Source organism: Barbus barbus (genome assembly GCF_936440315.1).
Source record: "Barbus barbus genome assembly, chromosome: 5".
NCBI classification, from domain to species: Eukaryota; Metazoa; Chordata; class Actinopteri; order Cypriniformes; family Cyprinidae; genus Barbus; species Barbus barbus.
Genome location: NC_136733.1, coordinates 22,727,624 through 22,743,420, shown reverse-complemented (window position 1 = coordinate 22,743,420; position 15,797 = coordinate 22,727,624). Strand labels below are relative to the sequence as shown.

At 37.4% G+C, this 15,797-nt stretch overlaps 1 protein-coding gene across 1 annotated transcript; it reads right to left on the bottom strand.

Annotated features, from left to right (window-relative positions):
* On the bottom strand, nt 1-7,088 carry LOC306869887 (hyaluronan and proteoglycan link protein 1-like). The gene is made up of 4 exons (XM_079416815.1): nt 6,837-7,088; nt 2,911-3,240; nt 1,878-2,180; nt 1-1,513 (listed from the first exon to the last, which is right to left on the bottom strand). Exons 1-4 carry the CDS (start codon nt 6,898-6,900, stop codon nt 1,224-1,226), a joined length of 987 nt encoding a protein of 328 aa, XP_079272941.1. The 5' UTR covers nt 6,901-7,088; the 3' UTR covers nt 1-1,223.
* Nucleotides 7,089-15,797: the final 8,709 nt, after the last annotated feature.

The following is a 15,797-nucleotide window of genomic DNA, read 5'->3' as shown; positions in this document are numbered from 1 at the left end:
CAATTTAAAATTTGATTCATAAACCATACAAAATATATTTTGTGCATGAAAAAGACAAACTCAAGCAAAATGTCACTTATGTGCACTGTGGCTTTTGCAGTTCAAAGCAGTTATAAGTGGAGAATATTTTCCCCTCCCATAAGCAACATATTTCAATACAAAGTGGCAAATAATAGATGTTACGTTCATCAGTAAACAGATCTCATTATCTGAAGTCGTCCACACGTTGCCTGTCACAACATTCCAATGTAAACTGTTCAAACTTGGGCAGGATTTTATGTATGGCTTTTAGTGCTGTTTCTCTTTTTGCAGAGAACGGTGGAATTACAATATCATTCATTTGAGACTTATTCATATCTACACTTAAGCAGTTGGGCTCAAGCTAGTCGTGAAACGTTGAATATAAAACTGGTCCTCAAAGCCATATAACAAAGTTCAATGCATCATGTCTGTGATTAAATACTTCTGAAAATATATGCAGGGACAAACACATTTAAACAAGAATAAGAAAAATAAAAAATACACATTTAAAAAAAAAAAGGGTAGACATGAGGAATGAATGTTACAATGATGAATATAAAGTATATTCATATAGTTATTATAAAGCATTGTAAAACTAAGGGCCAAACTCATTCATTTGATATTTCAAACAGATAATACAAGATCACAGTTCAGAGCATTGGATTATACACCAACACATGAAATACCACAAATACATCGTTTTAAAGAAATTAGCATTTGAGCAAGATCACACAAGTTTTTAGTAAAAGATAGGTGTCAGGTCCATTTTGTATTTCAGTTTGGGCAAGTTTCAAAAACTTCCTGTCAAGTTTATACTGTTCAATATCATTTAAATATTTTATTGCAATATCACAATGGCGATCCTTAACAAACTGACATTTAAAAGGGGTTTTGTTCAAAATGATGTTCTAAATGACTTTAACTTTCCTTCCAGCTAAGTATCCTTCCTGAATGCAATTTGTGTTATTCTCATCGCTTCGTTGTTCAGACATATGGTGTACAAATCTATATAAATTGTAAATTATAGGTGAAATAACTGTCTACATTAATATTCAGAATGTTGCAGTATGAAACTGGTTTATACAGTATCCTTTCTATAGTTGTCACAGTTATGGCTAGTTCATGCAAAAAGTCCTTCATATGTTTAGATGTGGAAACCTGTGTATTGCTGCTCTTTGGTTGGCGACGTGACATGAAGCGCTTCACGGCTGAGGTTTGTAGCAGTAGACTCCGTACAGCTTCTGCTTTTTGTCAGGGAAGCCAACAAAGCGAACTGCAGCCTCCGTGGGACTGCAGCTCTTCCTGGGCCTGGAGATAGGGTAACGAACGCTACCGTCGGCCAGCCAACCGGCATCACAACGATCGTATGCCAGCAGCTTCCAGGCAGCGTATATATGGCCCACCTTTGCGATCTCAGCTCCATCTCTCTTACACGCGTCAACAGCCTCATCAAAGTTCAGCCTCTTGGGCTGGATCAAGTAGTAAAAGCGTCCTGTGATGTGAACCAAAGAGTTTCAGGGTTGTGGACACAGACACTACACTCTTAAAAATAAAGATGCTTCACAATGCCATAAAAGAACCTTTTTGTCTAAATGGTTCCATAAAAAACCTTTAACATCTGAAGAACCTTTCTGTTTCACAAAAGGTTCCTTGTGGCGAAAGAAGGTTCTTCAGATTATAAACAGGTAAGAAAGAGATGGTTCTTTAAAGAACCTTTGACTGAATGGTTCTTGGTGCAACAAAAAAAATGGTTCTTCTATGGCATCACTGTGAAGAACCTTTTAAGAACCTTTATTTTTAAGAGTGTACTAAACATTATGCTCCATTTTATACTAGAATTGAATGGTTTAACTCACCGCTAAGGCTGGCTGTGAAGCAGAACACATCATAGCGTTTGTTGGACTTGTCCTGTTGGCCGTAGGTTCTCAGTCCGGCTGAGGTCCTCGCGCCTCCACAGGGCTCTCTGGGTTTGGTGATGGGATACTGCACGGTTCCGTCATTGAGCCAGCCGGCATTGCACCAGTCCATCCCATTTCTCCATTCCCCATAGAGCTGCTCGAAGGAGGCGACCACAGCGTCCTGCTCCAGACATGCAGCCTCGGCGTCTTGGAAGTTGAGGTTGTACCGCCCCAGACGAGGGGAGTATGGGAAAACAACCCCTGTGAAAGAAAGTGAATCTTCCCCTAAGTAAACGTTCAACTGAGTTTAACATCAGGCTGGCTTGATGAATGCATTTTAGGACCACCCCACTGAATGAAAAAGAATATTAGTAAAACCCTAAGTTTTAGTTTTCTAAGAGCCTCCCTGCTTAGTTGAAAAGATTTATGTGGTACAGTGTTAGAAAAAAAAAAAAAAAGAAACAGAAAATTACTTGCAGGGCTTAGGCTTTTCAATCTTAGACTCCATTGTTCCAAGGTTACAATGACTAGTTGTGCCAGCCAGTTTCATTATGCTCATGCACCTCACTTTTTCTGTGTAAAGATCCCCATTGTTTCTCTGGAGCCAAGTCTGCAACGGTGATCATGGCATGAATTACAGGATATTACTGGAGAATGAGCAAATGATAAGTGGCAAAAAAAAAGTGTTGAAAGAAGAGTGTCTTTCCATTTCAAGTGCTGAAATGAACAGCTCAAATGTGACTTCTGAACTGTAGAAAGTGAATTAAATATGTTTATACAGTAATGGCAATGTGTTGCAGATTACAGCCAGTGCATATATGCTAAAACAGAGACATATATGGAAAATATCTACAGTTTTATCTCTATTTGGCTATTTATAAGTTATCTTTTTTCTTTAGTAAGTCACTTTGGATGAGAAGAGCATGCTAAATGAAAAAAAAATTACAGGTGAAATGCTAACTTATATGACATCATGAAATAATAACGTTACCTTGCAATTCAAGGTCCACTTCAGCAGTCTTGTCGTTCATACCATTGATGATCTCACACCTGTATGTTCCATAGTCGTTCAGATCTAGGTTTGTTATAACTAGAGTTGCATCATTGTCATCCATCTCCAACAGGTAAACGCGGTTCTGGAAATTTCCGTAGCTTCTCTTGTGGAGCCCCATGGAGATGAGCACTTCGGTTTCTGTAGAGTCATCCTCAAGTTTGCTCCACTTGATTCTGTTTCCGAACATATTGGACTGACCTTCAAGTCTGCAGGGCAGGGTGATATTGTCACCTCTGTTTGCGTAGACCTTGATCCTTGATCCACTATCTGAAATAAAACAAAAGGAGATTTCTATTACAATGGTTTCTTTGTTTTGAAACCACACATTAGGTCTACTTAAAGTTGAAGAAGCCTGCAGTAGTCACAAAAGAAAGAAACGCAGTGCCACACAAATCTTAGCTGAAGAAATAATCAAATTTTGATTCACTGGAATCAGATGGTGTGCTTGCACACACAAAGACACCATTTTCCCATTTTGTGTCAATGAAGACAAATGTTCCCTCCTTAAAGCTCCACTTTTTGCTCACAGATGCTGTGTCTATATCTCTGGTAGTTGTTGCTATGTCTGCTTGTGGGTAGGGGCATAATTGTCTCATTAAGCTCCTTGAGATGTTTCCTGATCTCTGTTTGAGTCTTGGAGGCCCCAGTCCATCACAGCTCTTGATGGAATATTTGATGGATAGCAAGGAAACTAAAACCGACCCAAGAGTTTGCCTGGCTGGCTATACTTCACCATCAAAGTGTCAACTGCACAGCAGACATGATTAGATTTAGCTTAAGGCACCATTCTGTCTCTCATTTTAAACTGTCTACAGATGTGTTTTGCTAAATTATGTACGCCCCCCCCCCCCCCCTTTTTTTTGGAAAACAAAATATACTTTTGTACAGCAAGGACATTTATACTGTTAAAAAGATTTATATTTCAAATGCTGCTCTTTTTTTAAAACTTTCTATTAATCAAAAACTATATCATGGTTTCCACAGCACAGATTTTTCAACTGTCATAATAAGAAATGTTTGCATATTAATATAATACTGTGATTTGAGTTATGTGACACCGAAGACCAGAGTAATGGCTGCTGAAAATTCAGCTTTTCCATCCCATGAATGAATTACATTTTAAATATATATATATATATATAAAAACACTCATTTTAAACTGCAATATTATTTAAAAAACAAGTAATTTTTTACTGTGTTTTTAATGAAAAAATGCAGCCTTGGTGAGCATAAAAAGCTTCTTTGAAAGCATTCAAAAATCTTCCTACTCTAAATATGTAATGTAAAAATGTTTACGATGTCTTATGCATTAATGTTAATGGATTACACCTTATTGTAAAGTGTTACCAAACAACAACTTTTAATGAATCCCATCATTCCGTTTCTCCATTTCTCTATACAATCTTAAATTTGACCATAATGATAATTCATTCCATGAATTAACATTAATGATCTAATGATATTCAAGTATCCTCTGATCTGAGTTCTTGACCTGAAAAAGTACATTTTAGTTACAAGTTTATGTACAGTTTCTTCAATCAAATTGCCTTCCGCCTGTGACTTCTGCAGAGCAGTTCTTAGCCTTAGGCTTTTGTGCTAAACTGTTCTAACCTTAAAATTCAGATGCAGTGTGTCCGCAGGAAAACCTTTTGCACATGTTTGAAACAAACATGGAACTCATTAGCAGGCACTCATGACTTTCTTCCTTCTGCTTTAAACCACTTTCCTTACCTTAGTCCACTATTACTCCTAACTCTTCAGGAGACTTTCCAGATGAGCAACATGTGCCCAACCTGTGCTCAGAATGAATACACATGGTTTTAACATCTGAATGTTTCATGGATCAGAAGCCATGTTCAACTGTACTGCTTCCACCTTTAATTATATAGCACATCATTCACATTTTGACCAGCTGATGAGAGATTCTTCTCTTTTTCTAGAAGTAATTAAAACTGAGCGCTACAGTCCTTACAATCATTAACACCACACATCTGATCCCTTTTTACACTTCACTGTGAGTCATGCACTCTCTCTTTCACTTTCTTCCTAATATACTCTCACTTAGGAGACAGGGTGCCCAAGTTACAAGTTGGAACCAGAAGGAACAGATGAAAAAAAAAATTATTAAGTGCACCTTTCAGAGACAGTACCTACCAATTTCGCAAATTTATAACTAGGCTTTTCGGATTTGGTCTCCACATCTATTTGCTGGCGTGTTTACTCTAGAACATCAGAATGAAAGTGCTAGGGCAGTTTAAATATTTAAGTACCTCTTTCCCACCCTTTAAGAACTCAGCAATTTGGTTTAATAATGTAATAATAATAATAAAACATAATTTTAAAGTAATAACAAATAACAGTAATATATATATATATATATATATATATATATATATATATATATATATATATAATGTTAATTTAACAGTCATCAGAGACATTTGTAAACTGAAACATAAACATGGACATTTAGTAAACGTATTTGGTCTCCACCGGCATCTGGAACACATCTGCTGCATAAACTGTGGGGATAGAGCCCTTTACAATACAAAATGATGTTCTGTGTGAGGTACACAAGTCTAAATGCATGAAAACACACTGATTGGGGCTTCACATCTAAGTATCAAATGGAATCGTTCCCTCACAGTCAGACAGTCTTCATGGCTAAACTTCACTTCCTAAACTTTGCTGAGCAAGCAGAGGTCAGTATGAGTTATGAGCATGAATTATTGCACACAACTGGATGGGGCTCCCTCTATCATAACCATCCTACTTGTGCTCTGACAATTAAGCTCTCTCTCTCTCTCTCTCTCTCTCTCTCTCTGTATGCATCATAGTAAGTTTATTTGAATATATCTTTTTCTCTGTCTCCCCTTTTCTCTCACCCATCTCACACAAAGCCATCCTCTTTATGCTCTTTCTTTTTCACACACCCCCTATTCAACCATGCCTGACTAATGGCTGCATTATATCCTGAACAGAGCCTCTGTGAATCAGGCCCATCTTGAGAAGTCTCTAAGAGCCCAAAACCATACAAAACTTTCAATCCTTCCTCTGGTTCCCACCTCTTCTCCATCAGCCCCAACCCAGCCCAATCTATGCAAACCCATCACTTTACAGACCATTACCTCAAAAGGAAAAGTACTGCATTCAGCAAGGCGCTCTTTACATTTTCAGGGGCTGTTAATCTTGCTGTAGCTCCTGTCAAATACATACACTCAGTAGAATCAGTGTAAATTCAGAGGATTTGGCAACGCCCATATAGCTGTGCACTGGCAATATAAAGGTCGACTGTATGCCTCCTCAGCTACCAATATGATCCTGACATAATTGGCCATCAGAAGCCAATCTTGCATTTACCCTCAAAGAAAGGTATTAGATCTGCACTCAGATGTGATCAGCAGAGCCACTTTTCACAGTCAGTTCGGTGACGGCTCACATTCCCCACTATCTGTCAACAACTGCTAAATTACCTGCTGCACATGGTTTAGAGCGTATGAAAGACTGTGGTGAGCTGAATCTTTTTGGGTGTGTGTGCATGTGCATATTGGGAGGAGCCTTTTAGACATGAATAGTGGAATATTACCATTAAAATCTGGATAATTGTGTCTGCATCAAGTAATAGCATTGAAGAAATTATGTTCATCCATTGTCAATCTTATTCCTCATTCTTATTAGCATCTGATGGTTTAATAAACAATAAACAGTACCCACTTTTATACAATTTATGCTGTGCAGTCTTTCCGTATTACATTTATCTACCACACTCTCATATGTGCAGACACAGAAATGTGCATGCTGAACCGTAATTTCATTAATTCATTCATGTATTCATGCAGGAGGCAATCAGAAGTGGTTCTTACCTTGTGCTTCGACATGCAGACTGCTTGCAAGGACCAACAATGTCAAGGAAAATAGAGCAATCATCTTGTCTTTTTTGTTCTTTGTCTAAAGGCCTTCTGACTACAAAATCAAATGAACAAAAAACAGGGGAAAAGAAAAAAATGCAATCAGGTTATAAATCTGGAAGGAGTATGGAAAAATATTTTCTTCCCTTTTGTTGTCGATGAAAAGGTGTAGGTGTTGGTAGTTGTGCCACAAGAAAGATTGGGCTCCTCAGAGGTCCATACAAAAGGCTTATATTGAAGCCTTGGCCAATTGTGGCCACTCCCCCTCCCCTTAGAGAGAGATGAAGCCCATCACCCTACGTTTTTGTGTGTGTGTGGACTCCCTCATTTAAGAACAGCTTCCCTTTTTGCCGTGTGTGGCTCTCCGTTTAGATTTAAGGGGTAGATGTGCGGACTACAATGTGTTGTTTGCGCTAGCTGCATTATTTAAAAATGTCTTTAAAATCAGAAAAGGGAGCTTTAAAGACAGGAAATATAATTTTTTAAACCTAACGAAGGACTATGTGACACAATATGCGGGTTTAAATACATTTTAGGAACTCTAAAAATGTTGGTGGATTACATTTTTATAGTTATTTATACACCTTATCTAATAGTGAAGGTGTATCAGAAAACAACATTAAATATTTCTCTAGTCTAGTCACTTCAAAGCAAATCAGAATCAGAATCAGAATCAGAATGAGCTTTATTGGCCAAGTATGTTTACACATACAAGGAATTTGTTGTAGTGACAGAAGCTCCACAGTGCAACAGAAAGACAGCAACAGGACAGGACACAGATAATAAAATAATAATATACAAATGACCAAATAGGCAATGTGCAAAACAGCAAAACACAATATATAATATAGACAACTATGTATGTACAGGTCAAGTATGTGCATATTAGAAATGAGAAAATACAAATAAAATAAGTGAGTGTGGTGAATGGATAATGTATTATAGTTGTGTGTTTCACATTTATTGTTCAGTGTTCATGAGATGAAATCTGTCCAATAATGTCTCACTGGAAACAATGGACTCCCCACTAAGAATATATCAATTCAAAACATTGAACACCATTCATATGCTCTCCAAATGCAGAATTACACAACTTCTCCACCTGCTTGTAATACATGTCTAGTGCAACGTGACTTTGCAAATTGATTTTTCATTTGCTTGCACCTGCTGTGTTATGATGTTTTACGTCAAAGCCTGCCAGACAGATTTATGATCAACCAAGAAATCCAACAAACACCCACCTTCCCATCTGCCCCTCTCCTCGGTTCCTCTTGAAAACTTTTTTTCACCTAGCATAACCCACTTTTCAGATTACTTAATGGACACTTGTATTGATAAGGTAGGGACGTGGTAAAGATATGACCCACTTCACCTAAACAAAAGTGTGCCTGGGCCCTAAAAAGACCTCAGTATCATCGGAGAGATATGAAGAGGATGTGGAAGGAGAATGTGTGGTCTAGCAGGAAGTTTTCTTAGTGGTTCCTATGGATGGATGGTGAAAGGGAGTAACATGTTCAACGTTACAGTTATTTCAGCTGCGATTTACAGACTGTAGGTGAGAAAGGTTTGCTCCATCCCCACAGGGCCTCACTGTGTAGACTACAGCTCCATGGAGTCACGTTCCCCACCCTGAAAAAAAGCACACAGAAGACATGGGCCATTATGCCAATACCATCACAGTGACTGATTTACACAAAAACTATGGAAAATGAGGAACGGTCTCTGGGTTGGAGCATGACTGACTGGAAATCTCACCTCAGTGAGGATGACTCATTTTCATTTATGATTCATGGGTTTGCACTTACGTACTGAATGGTAATAATGTGGGTCTTAAACACTTACTAATGTTTGATTACACCAGATGATGTCATGAGTTGCTTATTATTTTGTTCCAAATGCTTAAAAACAAAAGAACCAATTTGCTGAAATAATCATTGTGGTTATGAAAGCTAATGTGGGCAATTTGATTGCTTGCTCTTTACTGGTTAATTCAGGAAATTGAGGCCATTTGGCAAAAAATGCAACAAGGTGTAGTTTTGAGTTGTTAAGTTAAAAGAAAACAGGTTTTTGTTGAAATGTCACAGCTAAAATGTATGACTGACAAGTGTACAATAGCAAAATAGAACAAAAGCTTTAAAAGATACTGTACAGATCTTTAAAGGTCCTGTTAAAGTCAGTGAACAAAGAAAATCAGGATATATGACCAATGAAAGGATTTTGTTATCTCTATTAAAGACAAAAATAGTGTATAGCTTAATCCTGGCCTAAATCCTTCTGCTCTATTTCATTATGAAAGTTAGGCTAGGGAGTTGAAACTATGTCTGGTTGTTCTGCACAGTATAAGCCATAGTGCACATCTGGAGCATTTATGGTACATGAAACTATACAGTCCATTCGGGTTTATTCAGTAGATTCACAAAGAACTCATTTTTTCAGTTTTGAAATTCCCCTAATTTCTGCCTAGTGATGGCAACATAATAGAAAAACAAGCGTTTACAGCAACACCTACCAAACAAGCCTCCCAGTGTTTAATAGATGATGCATGCTACTCACCTCACGCTGAAGGAAAAGTTCAAACAAAAATCAATTACTCACCCTCAGACTTTTTTTTTTTCCTTTTACAAAACATAAAATGAGAAATGTATAGCAGAATGTCCAAACTGCTATTTTCCATACAATGAAAGTGAATGCTGGCTAGGGCTCCCTTACCAAAAAGTAGTATATTCAAGTTTATTTTATTAAGTATACTTAAATAAAGTTCAAGTATATTTTTAAGTATACTTTATGTAATAAGTATACAAATATCAGTGTCCTAGTAGTATACTTGTAAGTGTACTAGTAGTACAGTGTACTAGTAGTATACTTGTAATTTCAATACTCCTTGGGACTAAATTGGCCCACTTTCTTATATATAAAAATATACTTTTAAGTATACTTTAAGTATAAAAGTACTGCAACTATACTAAAAGTGAATTTATATATATACTGATAGTTTACTAATTAAATACTTGTAGTAGCATTTTTAGTACACTTTGAAGTATAGTCTCAGTAAACTACTAGTTTAGTAGTTTTATACCGCAAGTATACTTGTAAGTTTTCTTTAAGTGAACTTTACATCATACTTTAAGTAAACTACTATGTCCCTATTTAGGTATTAATTTGTATATATTTTGTTATATGAATATCCAAACATATAAATCATCAAAAGAAAGAACAGAGTATCTGCTTGTAAACAAAAACATTTTATTCTAGCTTCATGCATTCTTTTTTTAAACACCTGAATATGGGTAAGCCTCATAAATAAATAAAAAATAAAGAAATAAACAACATTTTGAACAAAAAGCTGAAAAAAGACTATAAATTGGATTCAGAGGGATAATCAAAACGTAGATCATCCGATCGACACCCCAAAGCTTGACAGTCATTATTACCTCTTCATTAGTCAAAATTTTATTCCATAACATTACACAGTATTGATGTTGTTTTATGTCTGATGATCGCATGCGGAAGTATCTGTTGTTTTTTTTTACTTGTGTTTTTTGGAAATTCTGTACAGAAGTGTAAGTGAAAGTGACGTACGTATATATCAAATATATTTAGACTTTTTCTAGGTATAAGTCAAGTATACTTAAATGTCATTTTATGTATAGTTCATAAAGCCCATATCTGAGAAGTACATACAAAGTAAACTAAAAGTATACTTTCCTATTTTTTGGTTTAAAATAAGTATACTACTAGCACACTTGAATAAACTTATTTTTCGTAAGGGCTATCCTTTTTACTATTTTTAGTAAATACACAATTCAGTCTGATCCTCACACAGTGATATTATAGGCTACAGAAGATTGAGTACATAAGTGGTTTGAACCACTTTGACAGTGCTTTTATGATCAAGAGAGTGGTCAAAATATTAAATGTTAAAAAATATGAAAATTTAAAATGAGTCATTTTTAAGAATACTTTTTGGGATACTTCATGTCGAACATTCTGTAATGAATTACTCTATTTATGTGTTTTCTATGTTAAAAAAGCCAAATATAAATCTGTTCATCATATAAAGTAATTGTGTCTCTCAAACTTGGATTAATCTGATTTATTCATATGGATTTTATTCTTTTACATTCTCTACTTTTTTTAAGCATCAACATTTTGGTGGAACATACCTTCAATTGAGGGACAGAAATCTTTCATGTTTCTTAAAAATTATCTTCTATATATCTTATGGGTTTGGAATAACATGAGAGTGAGTAAATGATGGCAGAACTTACATTTTTGGGTGAACTAGGCCTTTAATTCAGAAACACAAGACACACAGAATGTAAAAGATCAAGCAATCATAGAACCATTACACTGAATGAGAAATCCTGTTACAAAAATAAAGTCTGAAGTTTTATAATTACAGTCTCACCCCTCATGTTATTTGTTTCAGCAATGATTAATGAATGATAATTGCACATCAGCAACATGTAGGGGATCTATTACTTTAAACCCCCACAATTGATCCCTTTTCCCTTAGAAGCATTGGTATCTTTATAGTTAAATTTCCTGTGCACAGATTAATCTTAATAAGCAATGGCAAAAGATCCCGATTTGATATGCTTCACAGTGCTTTGCTGTGGGAAAGCTCCCAAAACAAACAAGGCACTCAAGTGAGTGTGTTTGTGTGTGTGTGTGTTGGCAGGGCCAAGAGTGAAGAAAAATCATGTAGCTTTCCTACGTAAGATATAGGGTTCCTACTGCAACAGTACAGTTATTAAATGACTCATACTTGCATGTGTTTCTGACTCCGTGAGTAAGCGTGTAAGGAAGCGTAACCAAACGTATGTGTAGACACAGTGGTACTGTGAATTAAAAAGCAATGAGATAAATCTCCTCTGCCCCACCCAGGACCCTTCCCCAAACTTGCACTAATTCAGAGCCAAGTGTATGAGTTTCTGACCATATTAACAGCTGACCAGCAGTTTCCATATCATACAGATGCTCTGTGCTTTCTGTATTTGGCAGGGTGGTATAGTTCCCATCACTGTCATGCTGTTTTCTGGTCGCCTGCCATAATGGCTTTAGGAGCACAGCCAATACAACTAAAACATGAGCAAACAAGAGACTGCTTATGTAAAACATTGCAATACCAGGTTTGATAACATTCAAAGCTTGTGGAATAAAAAAAAAAAAACATTTTAAGAAGAGTGTGCATTTATGACTTCAATTGACCTATGAGTGAAATAAGACGCTGTAGTAGATGTTTTCCTGCAGCACTAAATGTCCTTTTGACAGCTACGTAGAGTTGTGACCAGTGACCCTTGAAACGTGAGCTCATACGTGTTACCCATACGTCATGGTTGAAACAATAATTAAAAACACAGGCACTGCTCTCATGGGTAAGTTGTGTGACGTGCGCGCACACCTCAAAGGGCTTCACTGGTGCATTGGGAGACAAAGGCCCTATTATAATTTTTATTGCTCCAGATTTTCCTGTGGCTTCAAAACAAAAATAATGAGATATCAAGACTGATTACTGTTAAATGGCTCTTAAAAGTGGATTGTATCATCAGTAAAAGCTCTCTAGAGAAGCAGGAGAACAGCACAGAAGGTGCTGACTAATTGTGGGAGTGTGGGAGTGCTCTTGTCAGCATTTAAAGATCATCAGACCAGATGAGATGAAGGGAGTATCTCCTGTGATGTCAATGCGGATTGATTGAGTCCCCAAATGCATTTCATTTGTTGTGCTTTGACATGTCTGTCTCAATTGTGTGGATATACCATCTGTGATCAATGCTTGGCATACAAGGCGATGATGGCATTGTGGGCCTTCATTGCTTCCAGTTACTTGTCACTGTGTAAGCCCAAACCCATCAACAGGGTGGCCTAGATACAGTTTGGCTGAATAATGGAAATGTGATCCTTCAGCAGTAAAACCGCTGGGGCATTTGGGGTTATTAAACAGTTGAATTGTGCTATCAAGTACAGACCTCTTTGGTAAGAGAACAACAAAATCTTTCTCCAGATTCAGAACTTTTTTCTCAGAACTCTCTAATGACCACTCAGACTATACACAAGCCTTACTAAACCAGGGGTCTTCAAATTTTTCCAAGCCAAACTCCTTGGTGGGTTGAGAGACAGGGCAGAGACCCCCTGTTACAAAATGCATAAAACTGTAGCATGTTGCATTTTGCATTTTGTGCAGTTACTGATATTTATATGGCCAAAAAGTAAGATGAAATTCTGAAATCTTGTAATACAGCAGACTACGTTCATAATATACGTGCACAAAAAAGTTGCATGCAAAAAGTACTGTCATAGCTTCATAAAATTAAGGTTGAAGTTGAACCACTGATGCCACATGGCCTATATTTACGATGTCCTTACAACATATCTGGGCCTTGAACGTGGTACAGTAGTTGCATTGCTGTATATGCAGGGTCAAAAAGCTCTCAGATTTCATCAAAGAAAATCTTAATTTGGGTTCCAAATATGAATGAAGGTCTTACGGGTTTAGAACAACATGAGGGGGAGTAACTAATGACAGAATCGTATTTTTTTTGGTGAACTATCCCTTTAATGTAAGGGGCAAAATATGTAAGCAGCGGCTATTTGCACTAAGTGTTAGATGCTATTTACACTAAGTGCAAAAAGCATATTTTCTTAGCGATAGATAATATTTACATTAAGTGCAAATAGCGATGGATGATATTTACACAAAGTGCAAATAGCAATGGATTCTATTTACACTTAAGTGAAAATTGCTGTATTTTTTTAACGATATTCTATTTCCACTAAGTGCAAATAGCTATAGATTCTATTTACACTATGAATAGCAAGATTTTCCGCTATTTATACTACTTATTGCAAATAGTTGCAATTATCTGCACCTCAGTATTGTAGTACATTATAAAACAGTACGCAATAATAACGTATTGAGTGTAAATTATAGTTTTAATTCAAATTATTAAATGGATACCACTTTATTGAGACAATAAAGCCCTCCCTGCACCTATCCTAACCCTACCCGATACTTTTATTTTCAACGTTTTGATTATTTCCTTCATTTTTATTGAAAATAAATGCCTTTCTGATGTGATATGAGGTTTGAAAAGGGAGAAAAAAGTTTGTCAAAAGGTGGGCTCAAACTCGGGTCGATCGTGTCAAAAAGCACGCGCCTTACCAACTACACCACTGAAACTAAGGTTAAACTTGCGTCTTTTTTTGGTTGTGATTAACTCAATCACACGTTAGTGGGCGGAGTTAGTGTAAATAGCCTTTGCCAACAAGGCTATTTACTGTCGGGTATTTGTCGTGTCGCAGCGCGGCATCCAGTGTAGACAGTGTATAAACCCTTTTAGGGCTGACGCCACAGTTACGTCACAGCGCTAGCTGGAGGCAAAACAAAGCGGAAACTGGAGGCGGCCCATTCAAACCAGCGCAGATTCGGCTACATAATGAGCTTAAAATATCATCTTGTTGTGATGTTGGGTGCCAGAATCGATATAGTAGAGGCTCCAATTTGAAATTTTAAAGCATACCTGCTGCCCATGCCAGACAAAAAAAAAATGACTACAGCTGTGGTGAAACACGATAAAACGAGCGGACTGGACAGAAATGATCGTCAAAATATGCTTGCGTTTGCAGCGCACACTTCTTATCAGAAAAAGTTCAATAAAGTAATGTTATTGTCTTTCGTTGTTATGGGCACGTCTAAAGATTTCTTATGGATCTCAACACTATGTCGTGTATGAAATAATGTCTGTGTGCATGTGTGTAAAACAACAAACTGACGATTTATATGCTCAATCATATGTAATTGTATATACATTGTTGTGATTAATTTGTGGCTGGAATAATAATGTAATGTTAGCTGTAAAAATAGTTGCCTGTTGAAATTGAAATATATACATCGTCACGACTAGATAGACACAGTGAGTTTGTCTTTACTATAGGTTAGATGTGAGTCACTCAACCGGAGGGAATCCTGTCAGATCGTCCATCCTTTGAGTTAAAGTGTGTATGGGTCGGCCAATCAGGTTTCGTCCTTTAAAGTTAACCTTTTCAAATAACAATCGCGGTCCCGGACAGTGAGTGACCTTACATATGCATGTAAAATCGGAATTTCTCCAGTTATTGTTAAAAAAACAAACTAACAAACTTCATAGCTAACATTAGTGAAGCGGTCAGTGGAATCTTTCTGTCTCCAGCTAAGCTCCACCCACAGCCTGGTCAGTACCTGGATGGGAGACCTCCGGTGAAAAACTAGGTTGCTGTTGGAAGAGGTGTTAGTGAGGCCAGCAGGGGGTGCTCACCCTGTGGTCTGTGTGGGTCCTAACGCCCCGGTATAGTGACGGGGACACTATACTGTCAAAAAGCACCATCTTTCAGATGAGACGTTAAACCGAGGTCCTGACTCTCTGTGGTCATTAAAAATACCATGGCACTTCTCGTAAAAGAGTAGGGGTGTAACCCCGGTGTCCTGGCCAAATTCCCTCTACTGGCCCTTGTCTATCATGGCCTCCTAATAATCCCCATACACTTGATTGGCTCAATGACTCTCTCTCCTCTCCACCTGTAGCTGGTGTGTGGTGAGCGCACTGGCGCCGTTGTACTGTGGCTGCCGTCGCATCATCCAAGTGGATGCTGCACACTGGTGGTGGTTGAGGAGAGACCCCCCCACATGATTGTAAAGCGCTTTGGGTGTACAGCAATACACAATAAAGCGCTATATAAATGCATCATTCATTCATTCAGAAAAAACGTCACAATGTTTACTAACAGAAAAAGGGTCTATAATCACTGATTATAATAAGTTTTATAGTACTTTCTCACACCGTGCTACTCGCGTCCAGTGTAGACACGGTGTTAAGATAAGGCAAGAAGTAGGACGCATGTAAATATCGGATCAGCTTTCCAGCACTGGAGAGAACTCAA

Bases quoted from the DNA above. Each gene is read 5' to 3' on its own strand.
- LOC306869887 (XM_079416815.1), bottom strand. From the start codon at position 6,900: ATGATTGCTCTATTTTCCTTGACATTGTTGGTCCTTGCAAGCAGTCTG. The intron at 3,241-6,836 runs GTAAGAACCACT...GTTTTATTTCAG, and splicing joins TCTGCATGTCGAAGCACAAG to ATAGTGGATCAAGGATCAAG. The intron at 2,181-2,910 runs GTAACGTTATTA...TTTCTTTCACAG, and splicing joins AGTGGACCTTGAATTGCAAG to GGGTTGTTTTCCCATACTCC.